The sequence below is a fragment of the Physeter macrocephalus genome, chromosome 4, assembly GCF_002837175.3.
Source record: "Physeter macrocephalus isolate SW-GA chromosome 4, ASM283717v5, whole genome shotgun sequence".
Classification (NCBI taxonomy): domain Eukaryota; kingdom Metazoa; phylum Chordata; class Mammalia; order Artiodactyla; family Physeteridae; genus Physeter; species Physeter macrocephalus.
Genome location: NC_041217.1, coordinates 56,973,131 through 56,989,517, shown reverse-complemented (window position 1 = coordinate 56,989,517; position 16,387 = coordinate 56,973,131). Strand labels below are relative to the sequence as shown.

The window sequence follows — 16,387 nt, the reverse complement described above, 5'->3', positions numbered from 1 at the left end:
AATTAAAATCCACTTATAAACACCATAAACTAAACAAAAATGTGAAAAACTACTTTATTCTTATATTGCAGACTTAATAGCTTGCTGGATATTAGCAGGTGGCTACATAATTTTTCTGAGTTTGAGAGAAAGGATACACATTGTTGGTTGTGGTATTAAAATATCAATTTGGTAGGGAAAATGCAGTTGAAAGGTGAAAATTAAAGACTGCTCTTTACATTTTGCGTCCATTCTGAACAATTCATACATATAAAAGATACAATCGCACTTGGAGCTAATGTTTAGGTGAATATAGGGGTGCCATATAATATTTTGTGAGAAGAGAAAGTGATAGAAAATAAAAGCTATGGTATTGGAAAAAATGCAGAAGGAGGCAAAAAGGGTATTTTTCAACTGTGTTGAAGATGGGCATGAAATGTAAGCTGTTCATGCTTACATGACTATATAGGTCTTGGAAATGGTTTTCAAGGACAAATATTTGGTTCTATCCGTCTCTTCTCCTGGGCAAAATCCTCCCTCTCCTCTCTAAGTCAGCAGTTCTCAGAATGGTATAAAAGAGCTTACCACATGCTAAGCTTCTTAAGAACTGACCAGGTGGTCAGCAGAAAAAGTTCTAAAACTAGAAAGGAAGAGGCATCAAAGTCTTAAAATTTGTATGCAAACGTAAAAACTAACTTCCAAGCCAAAATGACATTCCCTGTCAGAAGTAACAAATACAAAAGTCTTAAATTTAGTGTACACGCAGCTAAGATATTGTTAGATAAGATATTACATGTCATTCAGAGAATATTTTTTGTGTGCTTTTTCCCTAAAAAAGACATATTAAATTATTTTTCTCTCCTCAAGTCTTTTTTGTATAAATGTGAAATATAAGGTGTCCTGTAAGTTTGTTCATTCAGACTATACACTCTAGGGGTCCTTTCCACTTGCGTTGTAGGTGACAGTTTTATTTGAGGAGGGTCTGAGTTTGAAGAGGCTTGAGCAGTTCGGCTGCTTGGTGGGCTGCAAGGTTCTGGCGTAGGGCGAGTACCAGTCCCTTTCAAATACATCCTTAAGTTGCTTAATGATGCTTGTGTTGTTTCTCACATCTGCTTGGTTGATAACAAGGCCTGTGCCAGCATTCTGGGTAAAATCATTCCCTACCCAGTCAAAATTTCCTGCAAAAGACAAAGGAAATGATGATAAAGAGTTAAGATCCACCAGGGAATATTCTCCATTTAAAGAAATATAGAGCATATTCTATTAAAAAAAATACCCAGGAATAGTGACAGGGAGACTGAATTGTGTTGACAGCTCATAAAAAGAAATCCAAGAAGGCTTACATATGGCATATTAATATTTGCATATTATTTTGGCATTTTCTTCAGCTTTGCTCAGCTTGAAACTCAAAACAGGAAATCTGATGTTCTTTTTTGGTAAATGTTATTTCTTATTGACATTCACAAGGCACACTAAATACAGCAACATTTAAAATGTATAGGAATACACTTAAAAATTCTGTGAACAATTACTACCTTCTCAAAGAGACAACATCTAATCCATACGTACAAATGAGAGATTCTAATTATAATGCTCAGAAGCTTTCACATCGAAGAAAAAGCTGAAGCCAGAGAAGGAGAACCAGTTTTTAACTAAACACACAAAACACTCCTTGCTTGGGCGGTAAGTCATTCCCAGTTCCAGGATCAGACTTCTCAGCCTAGGAATCAGGGCAGTTGCTGTGACCGCAGTCTCCCCAGAGTGACTGGTGGTATAGATGGTATATTAGTTTGCTAGGTCTGCCATCACAAAGCACAACAGACTGGGAACTTAAACAACAGAAATGTATTTTCTCACAGTTCTGGAGGCTAAAAGTCTAAGATCAAGATGTTGGCAGCTTGGTTCCTTCTGAGGGCTGTGCAAGCAGGATCTGTGCCAGGCCTCTCTCCTTGGCTTATAGATGGCTATCTCCTCCTTGTGTCTCTTCACATCATCTCCCCTCTACACACATCTCTATGTCCAAATTTCCCCTTTTTATAAGGACAGCAACCAAATTGGATGAGAAACCAGCCTAATGACCTCGCCTTAACTTGATTTCCTCTGTAAAGATCCTGTCTCCAAATAAGGTCATATTCTCAGGTACTGGGGTTAGGACTTCAACATACTAATTTGGGGGGGGCCCATAATAGGTAGTAAGTCTGGGATTCACCCCAGAATGGGATAATCATGTCTATGTGACTTGCATGTAGTCCATTTTCAAAGTGGGAGTAGATAAAAGGACTGGACTACCCAAAACTCCCAGATGAATCTCTTGTCTTTGGTATCCAATGGGGAGAGAGTTCCAGTAGGAGAGCAAAGGTACTCTCAGGAGGGTAGAGCACCATTTATTTCTCTGCTTTTCTTTGTCTTCATTTACGCATATTTACTGAGTGTACAATGTCTACCAGGTACTATATTAGGGGCCATGATATAAACCTTAAAACACAGTCTCTGCCTTCCAGGAGTCCAGGAGGAAAACACAAAAAGTAAAATACAAGGCATATGAGATAGTACAAGAGATGTATGTGTACTATGCCATGAGGGCAGGAGAAAGCAATTTCTAACTCTGCCTAGATGTGCCAGGAAGAGAGCATTTCACTGAATAATAAGAAAGGCACATAAACTTATCAATTAGGAAACTAACTCCACAGGGAAGATAACATATTTATGCACAAAAAAGATCTGATGAGGATCTTAGAGCGTGAAGGGGAAGAGTCAGGAATGAAGTCGGGACATAAGGAATGTAGAGGGCAGATGCACTATCAGTAAGTGCCTACTATGAGCAAAGCACTATGCTTTCTATTTGTATACATTATCTCATATGGTTGGTAGGATTTATGCTCACTTGACAGAAGAGGACTGTGAGGCTCAAAGAGGTGAATAAATTTGCCCAGCTTCATATGGTTAATCAATGGTCAACCCAGGTCTGCTAGACTCCATGAACTATCTTCAATACTCTAAACGAAGAATCATTCTAATAAAAATTTACCCATGTCAAGACTGACAAAATTATCTAATAAATTACCACCATCCTCTTTGGTTCAGGGCTGGTTCCATAAGGGAATCGAAGGCTTTTAAGTATACAGCTTGACTTTCCACTCCCTCAGTGGCTCCTCAGGCATCCTGCAGGAATATTTGCTGAAAGATGCTGAGATCATGGTCCCTGGGCATCCTTGACCCAAGGCCCTGTAGTCACCTGTGGGAGAAGCTGCTGGGAGAAGGGACATCCGTATAGAAAGCTAATATCTGTTCCTTTATAGCTCTCATTCTTCGGCCCTTCTCTACTCTCTGGAGCCCCCCCGCACATATCAACTCCCTTTTCCATATCGCACTGCCTGGAATATTGGAAGGTGGTTCCCTTGCCCCTCATTTTACTCCTTAAGTTTATTTCTCTAAGTCAAATATTATCAGCATAGAGAAGGAACTCCTCTCTCTCTCTTTATATCTCACCCCAACCCACACAAACACTACAGTGATGCTGTCAATGACTTCATGATAGACATAGTTTTGACTGAATTTTATTGCTATAAATTAGCAAACTGCTTGCTAAATGGTTTGTAATACTGTGTTAGAGTCTCTGCACAGAGACTCCTTTTGCTGTTGCTGTGTTCCCGACCATGTGCTCTCAGACACGTGGCCATGCTCAGGGGCTCTGGCTTTGTGCAAATGCTCAGTGCCAGGTGAACACCAGCTTGAACCTCTAAACAGAGGATTTGTAGTTACTGCAGGTTGAGAGTTATTCTGGAAACTGCTGGTAGGTGGCACCTTCTATTCATTCCATAAACAGAAGACAGCACACTTTTCAAGGACTTCTTGATAAGACACTAAAATCTCATCTTATGATTAAGTGCAAGGCATTTGACCAAGGGCAGTAATTTTTTATGAGATATCATAACATTATCTCATTCAAAAGTCACTGCAATCCAATGAGGTGACAATATTAACTTCACTGTATTGATGAGGAAATTAAGGCTCAGAAAGGTTAAGTAATTTGTCCAAGGTGGAAGTGAAAAAATCCCACAGTTGAGGTTCAAAGCCAGGTCTGACTCCGAAGCCCACACTTAAAGGTTTACTCGCTTTGTGCTATTATGCTCTTCACCCTAGACTTCATCAGCCCCCAGGGCTGGAGCATCAGGCCGCACTGAGATCTCTGCTCCATTCATTTGCAGACCTCACTCTCTGAAGGAAACACATATCCTTTGGGGGAAGCAGGGAGAGAGGGAATGATGATGGGAGAGAAGTGACAAGATTATGAAGTCTCATTCTGTGAAATTCAGCTTTTTTCCTTTGATACAATGGATGGAGCCAAGATCCTCAATCTTTATTGATTCTCAAAAGTTTTAATTAGTCTGTTCTCAAGAATCATAGCCCTAGGCATCTTTCACAGGACTACAGGGCATTCCTACACCAGAGTGATTGTTTTCCTACCTTTATTTCCTGATGGCTGGGCTAAACCTCAAAATCATGTATATGCTTCAGTCATTTTTCAATTGGGAAGCAGTTTTACCCAGCCCTTTTTGAGACTGCCATTTCAGCTTCTAGAATGCACATTTAGGCCCCAGATGCCAAGAGAGCTGTAGTGCTACCCTCAGGAACACCCTATGAGGATGTAAATGAACTCACTGGATATAATATATAAACAACCAAACCACCTTTCAGACAACTTTGCCAAGCTTGACTCAAATGTACTCAAATCAAAATTAGAGAGATGATACTGTCTGAGGATTCTTCTGTAAGTCTTGTGAACATTTAATGGAACTATATTTCCATGCAAGGTCTAGTGTGGATTTTTCTTTATTCAGCATTCTCAGCAGGTATCTGAGTGACTTCATAAGAGATTTCCAGAATATGCTGATAATTATTTAAATTATCAATGAATTTTCCCTCTTTATGCTCTTTAAGTATTTTTATATTAGAACTATGCTTCACTCTAGGGAACTAATGTTTTGCTAAAATGCTATGTGTAAAATGTACTTATTTAAAAATGTATTATAATAAAGAACCCAGAAATAGACCCACATAAATATAGTCAACTGATCATGACAAAGGAGCAAAGGCGATACAATGGAGCAAAGACAGTCCTTTCAACAAACAATGCTAGAAGAACTAGGCATCTACATGCAAAAAAAAAGAAAAGAAAAAGAATCTAGACACAGACCTTACACCCTTCACAAAATGTAACTCAAAATGTGATCATACCAGGCTTCCCTGGTGGCGCAGCGGTTGCACGTCCGCCTGCCGATGCAGGGGAACCGGGTTCACGCCCCGGCACAAAATGTAACTCAAAATGTGATCATACCAGGCTTCCCTGGTGGCGCAGCGGTTGCACGTCCGCCTGCCGATGCAGGGGACCCGGGTTCACGCCCCGGTCTGGGAGGATCCCACATGCCGCGGAGCGGCTGGGCCTGAGCGTCCGGAGCCTGTCCTCCGCGACGGGAGAGGCCACGGCAGAGGGAGGCCCGCATACCACAAAAAAAAAAAAAATGTGATCATACCTAAATGTAAAATGCACAACTACAAAACTCCTAGAAGATAACATAGGAGAAAACCTGGCTGACCTTGGTTTGGGTGATAACTTTTTAGATACAACACCAAAGGCATGATCCATGAAAGAAATAATTGATAAGTTGGACTTCATTAAAATTAAAAATTTCTGCTCTGTGAAAGAGAATGAAAGAGAATGCAAAGATAAACCACAGGCTGGGAGAAAATATTTGCAAAAGACATAGCTGATAAAAGACTGTTATCCACAATATACAAAGAACTCTTAAAAATGAACAGTAAGAAAATTAAAAATCTGTTTAAAAAATGGGCCAAAGGCCTTAATAGACATCTCACCTAAGAAGATAGATGGCAAATACACATATGAAAAGATGCTCCACATCATATGTCAAAGGGAAATGAAAACTGAAACAATGAGATGTGTGTCATACACAGCTATTAGAACGGCCAAAATTCAGAACACTGACAACACCAAATGTTGGTGAGGATGTGGAGCAACAGGAACGCTCACTCATTGTTGGTGGGAATGCAAAATGGTACGTCCACTTTGGCAGACAATTTTGCAGTCTCTCATAAAACTAAACTTACTCTTACCATATGATTCAGTAATCATGCTCCATGGTATTTACCCAGAGGAGTTGAAAACTTATGTCCACACAAAAATATGCACATGGATGTTTAAAGCAGCTTTATTCATAATTGTCAAAACTTGGAGCAACCAAGATGCCCTTCAATAGGTGAATGGATAAAGTGTGAATCGATAAATAATATTCCAGACGATGGAATATTATTAAGCACTAAAAAGAAATGAGCTATCAAGCCATGAAAAGACATGGAAGAACCTTAAATGCATATTACTAAGTGAAAGAAGCCAATCGTAAAAGTCTACACACTATGTAATTCCAACCATATATTTTGAAATAGACAACACTGCGGAGTTAGTTAAAAAAGAAATCAGTGGTTGCCAGGGTAGGGGGAGGGATAAATAGGTGGAGCACAGAGGATTTTTAGGGCAGTGAAACTACTCTATGTGATACTACAATAGCAGATACATGTCATTATACATTTGTCCAAATCCACAGAATGTACAACACAAAGAGAGAACCCTAATGTAAACAAAGGACATTGGGTGATAATCATGTGTCAATGTAAGTTCATCAGTTGTGACAAATGTACCGCTCTGGTGAAAGATGTTGGTAATGTGGGAGGCTGTGCACATGTGGGGTTGGGGGGTATATAGGAAATCCCAGTGCCTTCTGCAGTTTTGCTGTGAACTTAAAACTGTTTTTTTTTTTAAAAGTCTATTTAAAAAAATGCATTACAGGGAAAGAAGAAGGGAGAGTCAGGAATCAATATTTAGTAGGAATCTGGCAGAGAGATCAGTGACAGTGTTGGGAGCTTCTCATATATTATCTCATTTAATCCTTATACCACCACCAAAGGATGGGTTCTGTTATCCCCATTTTAAAGATAAGGAAACAGAGGGTCCTCAGAGGCTCAGAGAGATTGTGTGACTCTGCCATCTTCCAGTTTGTAAGTTTCAGTGCTGGAAATAAAAAAAAGGTTTGCCTGACTCCAATACACTTACTTAATTCATTATAAAGAACATTTGGATATAAGCACATGTCACTGCTGAATGTGCACATAACAACTTACTTTAAGTAAACCCTGCAGGTAAAATATTCAGATTTGAGTCCTTAAATCCCACTGTGCCCGAAACTTAATCCATCCCTATGTTTCCCAATATTGAAGCAAAAGTTCCCATTTTTGACTAAACAACTTTGAGTTTGCTTTTGCCACTTGTTTAAAAAGAAGCTCATTTCATTCTATTCTCCATGCATTGATGAACATGAGAAAATCTAAATGATCACCTCTTGGGTCACTGAGAGGGACAACATGAATAAAATAATATTGTCATATTCTAGAACTGGAATGATACACATTTTTTAAAATTTCAATACCCTATTCTATTATTCTTATTATTCTACTAATAAGACACACAACTATTCGAAATGGGAAAAGACAGAACACACTGAGACAGGAGGTAGTAAGTGTTTAATTCATTTCATATCTTATGGCCCAATTTCCTTATTTCTTTTTTTTGTTTGTTTTTTTTTTGTGGTACGCGGGCCTCTCACTGTTGTGGCCTCTCCCGTTGAGGAGCACAGGCTCCGGACGCACAGGCTCAGCGGCCGTGGCTCACGGGTCCAGCCGCTCCGCGGTATGTGGGATCTTCCCGGACCGGGGCTCGAACCCGTGTCCCTTGCATCGGCAGGCGGACTCTCAACCACTGCGCCACCAGGGAAGCCCTCCTTATTTCTAAATTGCAGGTGATTAAAGCTGCCTTCCCTATTGACAATGTTGCTAAGAGAATCAAATAAGATAATAAGGTGCTTTACAAAGTTAAAATGGCATATTTTTTACTCACTGAATTTGGAAAAATACTGCAGATTCCATATTCCTTCATCCCAGACACATTTTTCTTTTCTGCTTTGAGATTGCTACTTCATTTGTACAGTGTAATAACCATCCTGCTGTTTTGTGATCTATGCACTTTCATTTTATAGATAATAACTTCCACTCTGCCTGTGACAGTACCAGTAAAGGGGTTACTCTGGACTCAAGCACACCACGGGAAAGTAGAATAGATTTAATCCGTTAGTAAAAAATATACCAATACATATTGTTTCTGTATCTGGAGCTTTATTGCCTTAATAATAATAGCTAACATGAATCTAGTATTATCTATGTGTTAGGAGCTTTAATTGTGCAAGGTGCTTTGTACATATTATTCCAATTAAACTTCACCCTATGAAGTAGAAACTATTATTAACTCCATTTTACAGATGAGACAACTGAGGTTTTTAGAGAGCTTAAGTAAATTGTCCAAAGTTAGATATTTTAAAAATGGCAGGGGTAGGATTATTGCACAGATAGTGTTTGTTTGGGCATCAAATTTCAATGATGTCTGCCTCTCCGTTACTCATGACAGGCTGGCTGTGGTACAGTGGGTAGGAAATGAGCACTGGGTTCATTCCAGTGCCAGGACTGGCCTTTCATGAGCCATCCAACTCCTCACCTATAAAATGAGACAAATGGACCATGGAATTTCTTTAAAACATTTACGAAAAGACATCACATATGGTCTCCTAGCATATGAACCAAGCCACAGATGAGATGCTCGGTTGAAGAGCTATTTGCCCTCACCCTCCTGTTTCCTGACCTCAAGGCCCCCCACTCACTGGCAGGGGCTTCCTCACCATGGGGTACAGAAGAGTACAGCTAGATCACCACTAACCTGCATGATCCCCTAAGGAGCCTTACAGCCCTGACACCTACCAATATAAGCTGCGCCATCCGTCACCATGTACTTGTTGCGATTTAACCTAGGGAAGGTGTGATTCTTTTGTTCTTTTGTAACACAAGCATTCTCTCTTTCCAGATCAAAAAATTTCTGTAAGACAATAAATAAATAAATAAATAAATAAAGCAGGTGAATATAGAAAACATTTTTGGTTTTGTTCAAACACAAAAGGGTTTCTTATTCAAGTATCAACAATAGACCTCATATTGAGTTATTAAAACCACAATCTTGTTACTTCTTATAGATGAAGCTATTTTTGTTCTCAAATCCATATAGGCAACAAGAGAGAAAATTATCATGCTCACCTAGGTCTATAATTAACACTTTTAAACTATAAAATGAACATAAAATTCATTCTTTTAACAGAAAAAGGGCCAGAAGTTAATTTTTATTGTCTTATTCATCAGAGTGCACTGGCATTTTAAGTATGCCTCAGGGTGCTTTCTGTCAAGCATGCCAATGAACTGAATTCTCACATGTGGCATATACTATAAGAAGCAGCAGGCCCATGTCAATGACTAGCTGAATTAATTGGGGATTTGCAAAGGTCAAAAAAAGATTTTGCCAAAAGAACAAATAGTTTCCATCTAAACACCTAGGTCTACAAGCTCTTTTAATAAGCAACTCAAAAAAATCACAACTTCAAACCATTAATCCTGAATTTCAACTTTAATGTGATCCAAAAAGCAGCATTCCAGTTCACCTGGAATGGGAATGGGGGAGCTAAGAGAGGTAGGTGACATCAGGAGTGGCTTCAGGAATCTGCTGAAATTGGCAAGTGCTCAGATGAGGCTTAAACTGTGACTGAGTTCACAGGAAGACACGATCAAAGGTGAAGACCTCGGGTCTCTTCCACACTGAAAAACGTGGAACATTTTCAAAACTGCATGGAATATTTCCAGAATGTCTTACATCTGTAGAATTGTGTGATTGAAGGAAAGAAGAGGCAGTGAGAAAAATAGGATGATACCTAGATATGGAGATATCATTTACAGTTTTAAAACTGTAAGCGTTCAAATTTGGTTTGGGGAAATAATGAGAGTTGGTTTTTCTCTCCCCTCCAGGTTGAGAAAGGAGTGATAAACCAAGCGATCACTAAGGTCCCTTCCAGCCCTGAAAATTCTATTCTGATTTTTTTTGTTTGTAGAACCCTTGAGATCAATGGTACACAGGCCAAAATCTATCACCTAAGAATTGTCTATTGTACATCCCAGAGGAATGTTCTCCCATTGCTATATTACCATGATTATAGGCAATGCAGACTGGATCACCTTATTTCCTCAGTTCCTATCTTCTGAAAAATCTGTGTCAAGTTTGATGGGTTCACATATAGCCTTTGTGGACTCTTCAAGTGGACTTAATAACCTGTGAATGCTCTTAAGTCGTAGTTTTACACTTGTGAGGTCACATGAATATTGATAACAGCCAGCAGTCATCTCGTTTGGACATTCTATCACCATATCTGTCTACACACTTGCTATTTCCTTTTGAGTAAGATATTATTGCAGAATCAAGACAAATTTGAAAAAGAATAAATTATACATCCTAATTTAAGTCAGTGATGGCATCACAGCTTGAGGCTTTATTGAGAACCCATTTCCTCTAGAAAGTTGAAGATGACCCTAAAGAGGGAAAAGAGCTTTTTCTGGGAGACTAAGACAACAGCAGAAATCATATTGTATTCACTGACATACTATTAGACGCCTAGCATGTTGCAGGTGACAGCAAAGACATTTCAAAAGTGACTTGTTAATTTATTTTAAAAAAAACTTCAGTTAACTAGGAAAACTTGGTGAGTACAGTCTCTTCCCACAAGCCTCCTCATGGATACAAACACACAAAGCCAGGGGGAAGGTGCCTACTCCTCTAAGGACAGAGATTACCAGGCTATCTGCTTTATCAGTGCTCCCAGGCTCCTGAAGACATGCTATATGCAAGATTCCAACTCCCACTCTTCTTGGAAAAGATTTTCATCCATCTGTGATCTAGATGTCGGGGCCATAAGCTTCCTTTTCCTCAAGGCTTATCTTGATGCTTAGAAATGCATGGCCTGGCTTAAATGAAGATTGGAGTCTCTGTTTTATAAAATGTCCAACAGTGAACTATTAATGTTTGGTTTATTTGAGTAATGTGACCATGAGTGTTTGAAAAAATGAAGCTGAGTAAATACTGTAGAGGTTAAAATGATGGATTCTACTTTCCTTGTAATTTCTTGTAAGACTTCAATGAGAGCCCTTAATATTTCATGACACAGATTTCAACTGACAGTGCCTTAGTAGCAGGTGTGCTGTAGGGTCAGGAAACAGTGGGTGGGTGGAGACCACTGAATTGTTCTGAGGGGAAGTTGAGAGAAGAGATAGGGGCAAATGCATCATGTGTCATAGGCCCCAGGCATTTAATACATGCCTCTGCTTGTATTAAACATGTCTTTTTATTTTCTGTATTCTGATGCTTTGATATCTGGGATCTTGCTGAGCACGGAGGGACTGTCCTCCAGAGAATGAAGGCTACAGGGATATTCATCACCTCTAGGCCTAACTCATAAATGCCTCTTGTGCACTCCTCCACTCTCTTCTTCTGATTGGCCTTGGGATATTGAGGCTCAAGGCCATCTTGGAAGCCATGTGTCAAAGTTGACAGTGGAGCCCCTGTCATCCTGGGTCCCTGAATGCTTCATGGAGCACAACTTTATCACCTAGAAGAGGGTCTGGCACAGAGCAGAGTCAGGTCTCAGTGTACATTTGTTGAATGACTGCAGCGGAGGTTGGGGGAAGCTGAGACCTAAAGGAATAGTGGGCATTAGTCAGGTAATGCATGGAAGTAACTGTTGTAGGAGAGGAAAGCACATGTACAAAAACCCTGAGGGGAGGAAGAGGATGCTCCATGTGAGGACCAGAGGAGATTCAAAGGCGAGCTAGAGAGTTAGCACGTTTAGGGTAGTACGAATCCTCAACCTTGCCTCCCTCAACGTACACAGACACGGATTAGGGTGCAGCCTAAGGGACCTGGAACAAGTACAGAAACCCAGGCTGGGGGTGCTTTAGGGCTGGGGGAGTCTGTGCTGGTGCATGTTCCAATGCTGTGTTGGTCACAGTCTCACAAATAAAAATAGTAGGTGAAGGAGGAAGTTCAAACAAAATGGAGAGGATGCAACTGAAAGTATATATTAAGAGGGTTAGGCTGGCACCAGGAAACTTGGGTTCTAGTCTCCTTTTTTGGGGGATACGGTTGTTTTGAAAAATTAGTTAACCTACCTTTTGAGGTATTTTTCACTATCAAAGATTGTTGTCCTGGTTCTGACTGGAAGTTCATGTGTATGTGTGTGCTTACAGCTTTCACAGATGTATGAAGGAAATAAACTTTTAATTTAATAACTCAGTCAATATAATACTTACAACTTTCAAACTGCAGTTGGCTATTTCAGTGCAAATAGCTTTAAGAGATGAAATAAAGTTAAATGTGAGGGGGTCAGTTTCCTTCCAGAAGCTGATAAGGAGTCGAACTTTAACGCTTCGCAAAACTAACGCCTCTCTAATTTTCCCATCCAGGTCTGGCCAGTAAGTCCTGTAGAAATAATATCCATACAGATAAAATAAAGAAAATTAGTTAGTTTGGGGAAATACATTTTCTAGACTATAGAGAACATTGATATTAACTTGATCATTACTTTTTTCTGTAATATAAATAACCTTGTAGGATATGTTGAAAAAATGCCAGCCTCCTGGGTTAGGACATGGAGAAATGGTGCTTTACTGGTCCTCTCCATCCTAAAATGAGGTCTCCTACCACCAGGGCCTCAGGCTGTGTGGGAAGAGGGCACAGACATACTGACTACCACCACATGTCACCCTCACTACACCTCCAACTCTACCTGGGTCTCAGTTCATATGTGCAAGGAGAATCAACTTTCCAACAGAATTCCAGTTAGGATCCTTGAGCACCCCTTTGTCCCCAGATGCTTCTCAAACCTCTCTTCTTTGGTAAGTGTCACCCCCAATGAGATTTTGCTCTAGTTATCCTAGCTTTCCCACACTCTTATTTCCAAACTGTCTTTGTCTCTTCTTACCAAGACCCCCACTACTCTGGGGCCCTAGAATCCTCCATCAGGCTGTTTCCCCTATAGGCTTAGCCTTTGCCCTGAATTCCTAACCTTTTACTTTGACTAAATCCAGACTCTTCCCTAAGGCCACAGCTTCTCTTAAAGTCCTGCTGTGTATTTTCCACCAGATTGTGCTGTCCACTTGATTTAGGATGTGGGGCCAGCCACTGCCCCCAGTCCCTAAAACACAATGTTTCTTTCAGAACTGTAACTTAGTTCTCATGTTAAAAAAAAAACCAAAAAACAATAAACTTTCGCACGTTAAAGACAAGTCTCAAATTGCTCTATCTCTCTGTAGCCCTGTGATTTGTAGACCTTTTGTTTATTCATACAAATCTTCCCCTAATTCTGGACCAATTCATTATTTGGACTAATGATATATTATTCAAAATATATAAGTTTCATAATAATTGCACCTCCAAAGGTCTCCTCTTTATATCTGATCCCAGCTTCCTGTCCTTCAGGTTCCTCTACTCTCTTATTTGTACTTGCTTTTTCACCTGTGTGGGCCCCAGATCCAAGGTCCCTCTACTTTTTCCTGGTCCATCAGTTCCTCCTTATCTCCTTTCCCTGACAAGCCTAATATCAGTTCTGATCACCTGAAGGAGAGTTGCCCCTCTCCCTTCCTTTAGCTCTTTGCAAAATCTAAATCCTAGATCAGTGCTGTAATACCTTTGGTGTATTTCTATAGCTATAAAGCAGAGGACAACTGGAAAAAGTCATCTCAAGCTTGTGCAGACTGGAGAAAACACAAATGCATTCAGGGCTCTCAATACCATCTGCCAATCCCTATCCTTGTGTTGGGTCAGTTCTACCTCTTGTACCTTTTGTAATTATTCTAAATGTTGCCCCACTCTAGAGAAATTTGTTTTTTCCTTCATTCACAAAGTTGGGGGTCTTGGCCATGGTCCTCCTCAATGTTCTACCCTGATAGCCACACACATCCTTATCCCCTTCCCTCTAATTCAGAGGATAAGGCATCCCCCCCTTCTCCCCAAGCTGTTCCCTTGACCCCCTGCAATTGCATTTGATTAGTCATTCCTACCCGAAAATACCTTCAACTTCTCCCTCTCTGGCTTCTTCATTTGAGAAAAAAATATAAATCTCTCCCATTCAGAGACCTCTCCTTTGACTCTGCATTGCTCTGTGGCTGGTGTACAATCTCTTTCCTCTTTGAACAAAACTTCTTGATAGTAGAATCTAGAACCTCTGACTCTACTTCATCACCCCCCATTCACTTATCAGCCTACTGACCCTGGCCTCCAGCCCATGAATCTTCTGCAAATTTTCTCAAAGTCAGCAGTGATTATCTTAACTGCCAAATCTAATGGACATCATTCAATTCTTACTTCACTGTTAAACCAGGCTACATGTGGCTATGTTGATGTTTCCTTTTGTTGACCTGAAACAAACAGACAGCCAGATACTTTTCCAGCAAAGATGGGTTTATTTGGAATCAGCATAGAACTGCAATTCTGGATCTGCAATTATGGGCAAGACACATGCATGACAAGGGAGGGAGAACACATTTACAGAGGGGAAAAGGAAGTTGGGAGGGCTATGGTAAACAAAGTGTCATGGCCTTTCATTGGCTGAGTCCTTGCCAGGAAAGAAGAGGAATCTGTCTTTTTCCTGTTAGGCTCTGCTATCCTAGCAGGGTGTGAGAACTTCTCCTTCTGGTCTCTCAACTCTATTTAATTGAGGTTTCTGTTTATTAATTTTTTACACTTTCTTTTTAAAATTGATTCTATTGACTTCTTTTTCTTTTGTTAGCAATCATTTTTATTTTTTATTTTTTTGAATCTTTTTATTTTATTTTTTTTATACAGGAGGTTCTTATTAGTTATCTATTTTATACCTATTACTGTATACATGTCAATCCCAATCGCCCAATTCAGCACACCACCATCCCCACCCCACTGCGGTTTTCCCCCCTTGGCGTCCATACGTTTGTCCTGTACATCTGTGTCTCTATTTCTGCCCTGCCATCCGGTTCATCTTTAAGGAACCTCCATACTGTTCTCCACAGTGGCTGTATCAATTTACATTCCCACCAACAGTGCAAGAGGGTTCCCTTTTCTCCACACCTTCTCCAGCATTTATTGTTTGTCATTTTTTTTATGAAAAGGTTTTTTTTTTAATAGTATGTGATACTCAATATCAATATTATACCATCATGAGCTGGCAAAGACATTGTTTATCTGGTATCAAGTGAAGAAAATAAAATATCAAGATATCATTCTTTATTGTTGAACAAGTCCAATCATTATATGTAGTTTGTTCTTCCTAAGTGAATTAGTACACATTTTGCTTTCATTTTTTTCTTCACACACACACACTGTATTTTATTTTTACAAGAGAAAAATAAACTAACACCAAGCATTGTAAATGGATGACCACAACAAAAGCAACAATGACTGCAATTACCAAACATGAAACACACTCATACTATGTCATAATATTGACTTTCAGTCCAGTAATCCTCCACTGTAACAGCTCGTTTACTTTGCAGTGAAAATTTTGTATATTTTTTACCTCTGAGTCCTTGTGGGATTTTTTTTTTTATTCAAACAGAAAGTCACAAAAATTATAATCATCCTCATCAGTTCACTCAGTCCCATGTAATTAATTTTTTTTATCTTGATCTTTTGTTAGCACTTTTATGAATTCATCAGTTTTCCATTAGAGTTCTGAAAATGCTTATTCATTCAGTTCAGCAGTATAGTCAGTTACCAGAAACCTGTACTTGTCAGAGTCTTTTCCATGAATTCCTTGAAGATGAAACCCTTTTATAGGAACATTTTTGCAAAAGCATCAGAGTACACCCAGAACTGTCTGTAAATGAGAAAAGACTTAAAAATGACCATGGTTAAAGATTTGATGAAAGTTCATAATAATGCAATTGACAAGGAAATTTAGTTATTTCTGAGATATACATTTTAAAGTAATAACTAGAATTATGACTTATACATTATACCAGAACATATAAGATTTTTAGAAATTTTATTAATGTCTGAAACATTTATATTAACGTATTTCCATACAAATAACCCAAAGAAAGTTTAGTATTAGTTGTTTTTTTTGTTTGTTTGTTTGTTTTATACTGCAGGTTCTTATTAGTCATCAGTTTTATACACATCAGTGTATATATGTCAATGCCAATTGCCCAATTCAGCACACCACCATCCCCACCCCACTGCGGTTTTCTCCCCTTGGTATCCATATGTTTGTTCTCTACATCTGTGTCTCAACTTCTGCCCTGCAAATGGGTTCACCTGTACCATTTTTCTAGGTTCCACATACATGCGTTAATATACGATATCTGTTTTTCTCTTTCTGACTTACTTCACTCTGTATGACAGTCTCTAGATCCATCCACGTCTCAACAAATGACTCAATTTCAT

General features: G+C 39.4%; 1 protein-coding gene across 1 annotated transcript in view; it reads right to left on the bottom strand.

Annotated features, from left to right (window-relative positions):
* Window positions 1-301: 301 nt before the first annotated feature.
* The window catches only part of PLD5 (phospholipase D family member 5), a 524,774-nt gene continuing 508,688 nt past the window's right edge, over window positions 302-16,387 (bottom strand). The window contains exons 8-10 of the mRNA XM_055084222.1: window positions 12,280-12,448; window positions 8,860-8,974; window positions 302-1,157 (exon numbers count right to left, since the gene is read on the bottom strand). Of these exons, the coding sequence (XP_054940197.1) occupies window positions 910-1,157; window positions 8,860-8,974; window positions 12,280-12,448 (532 nt within the window). The 3' untranslated portion in view covers window positions 302-909. The remainder of the gene's footprint in view (window positions 1,158-8,859; window positions 8,975-12,279; window positions 12,449-16,387) is intronic.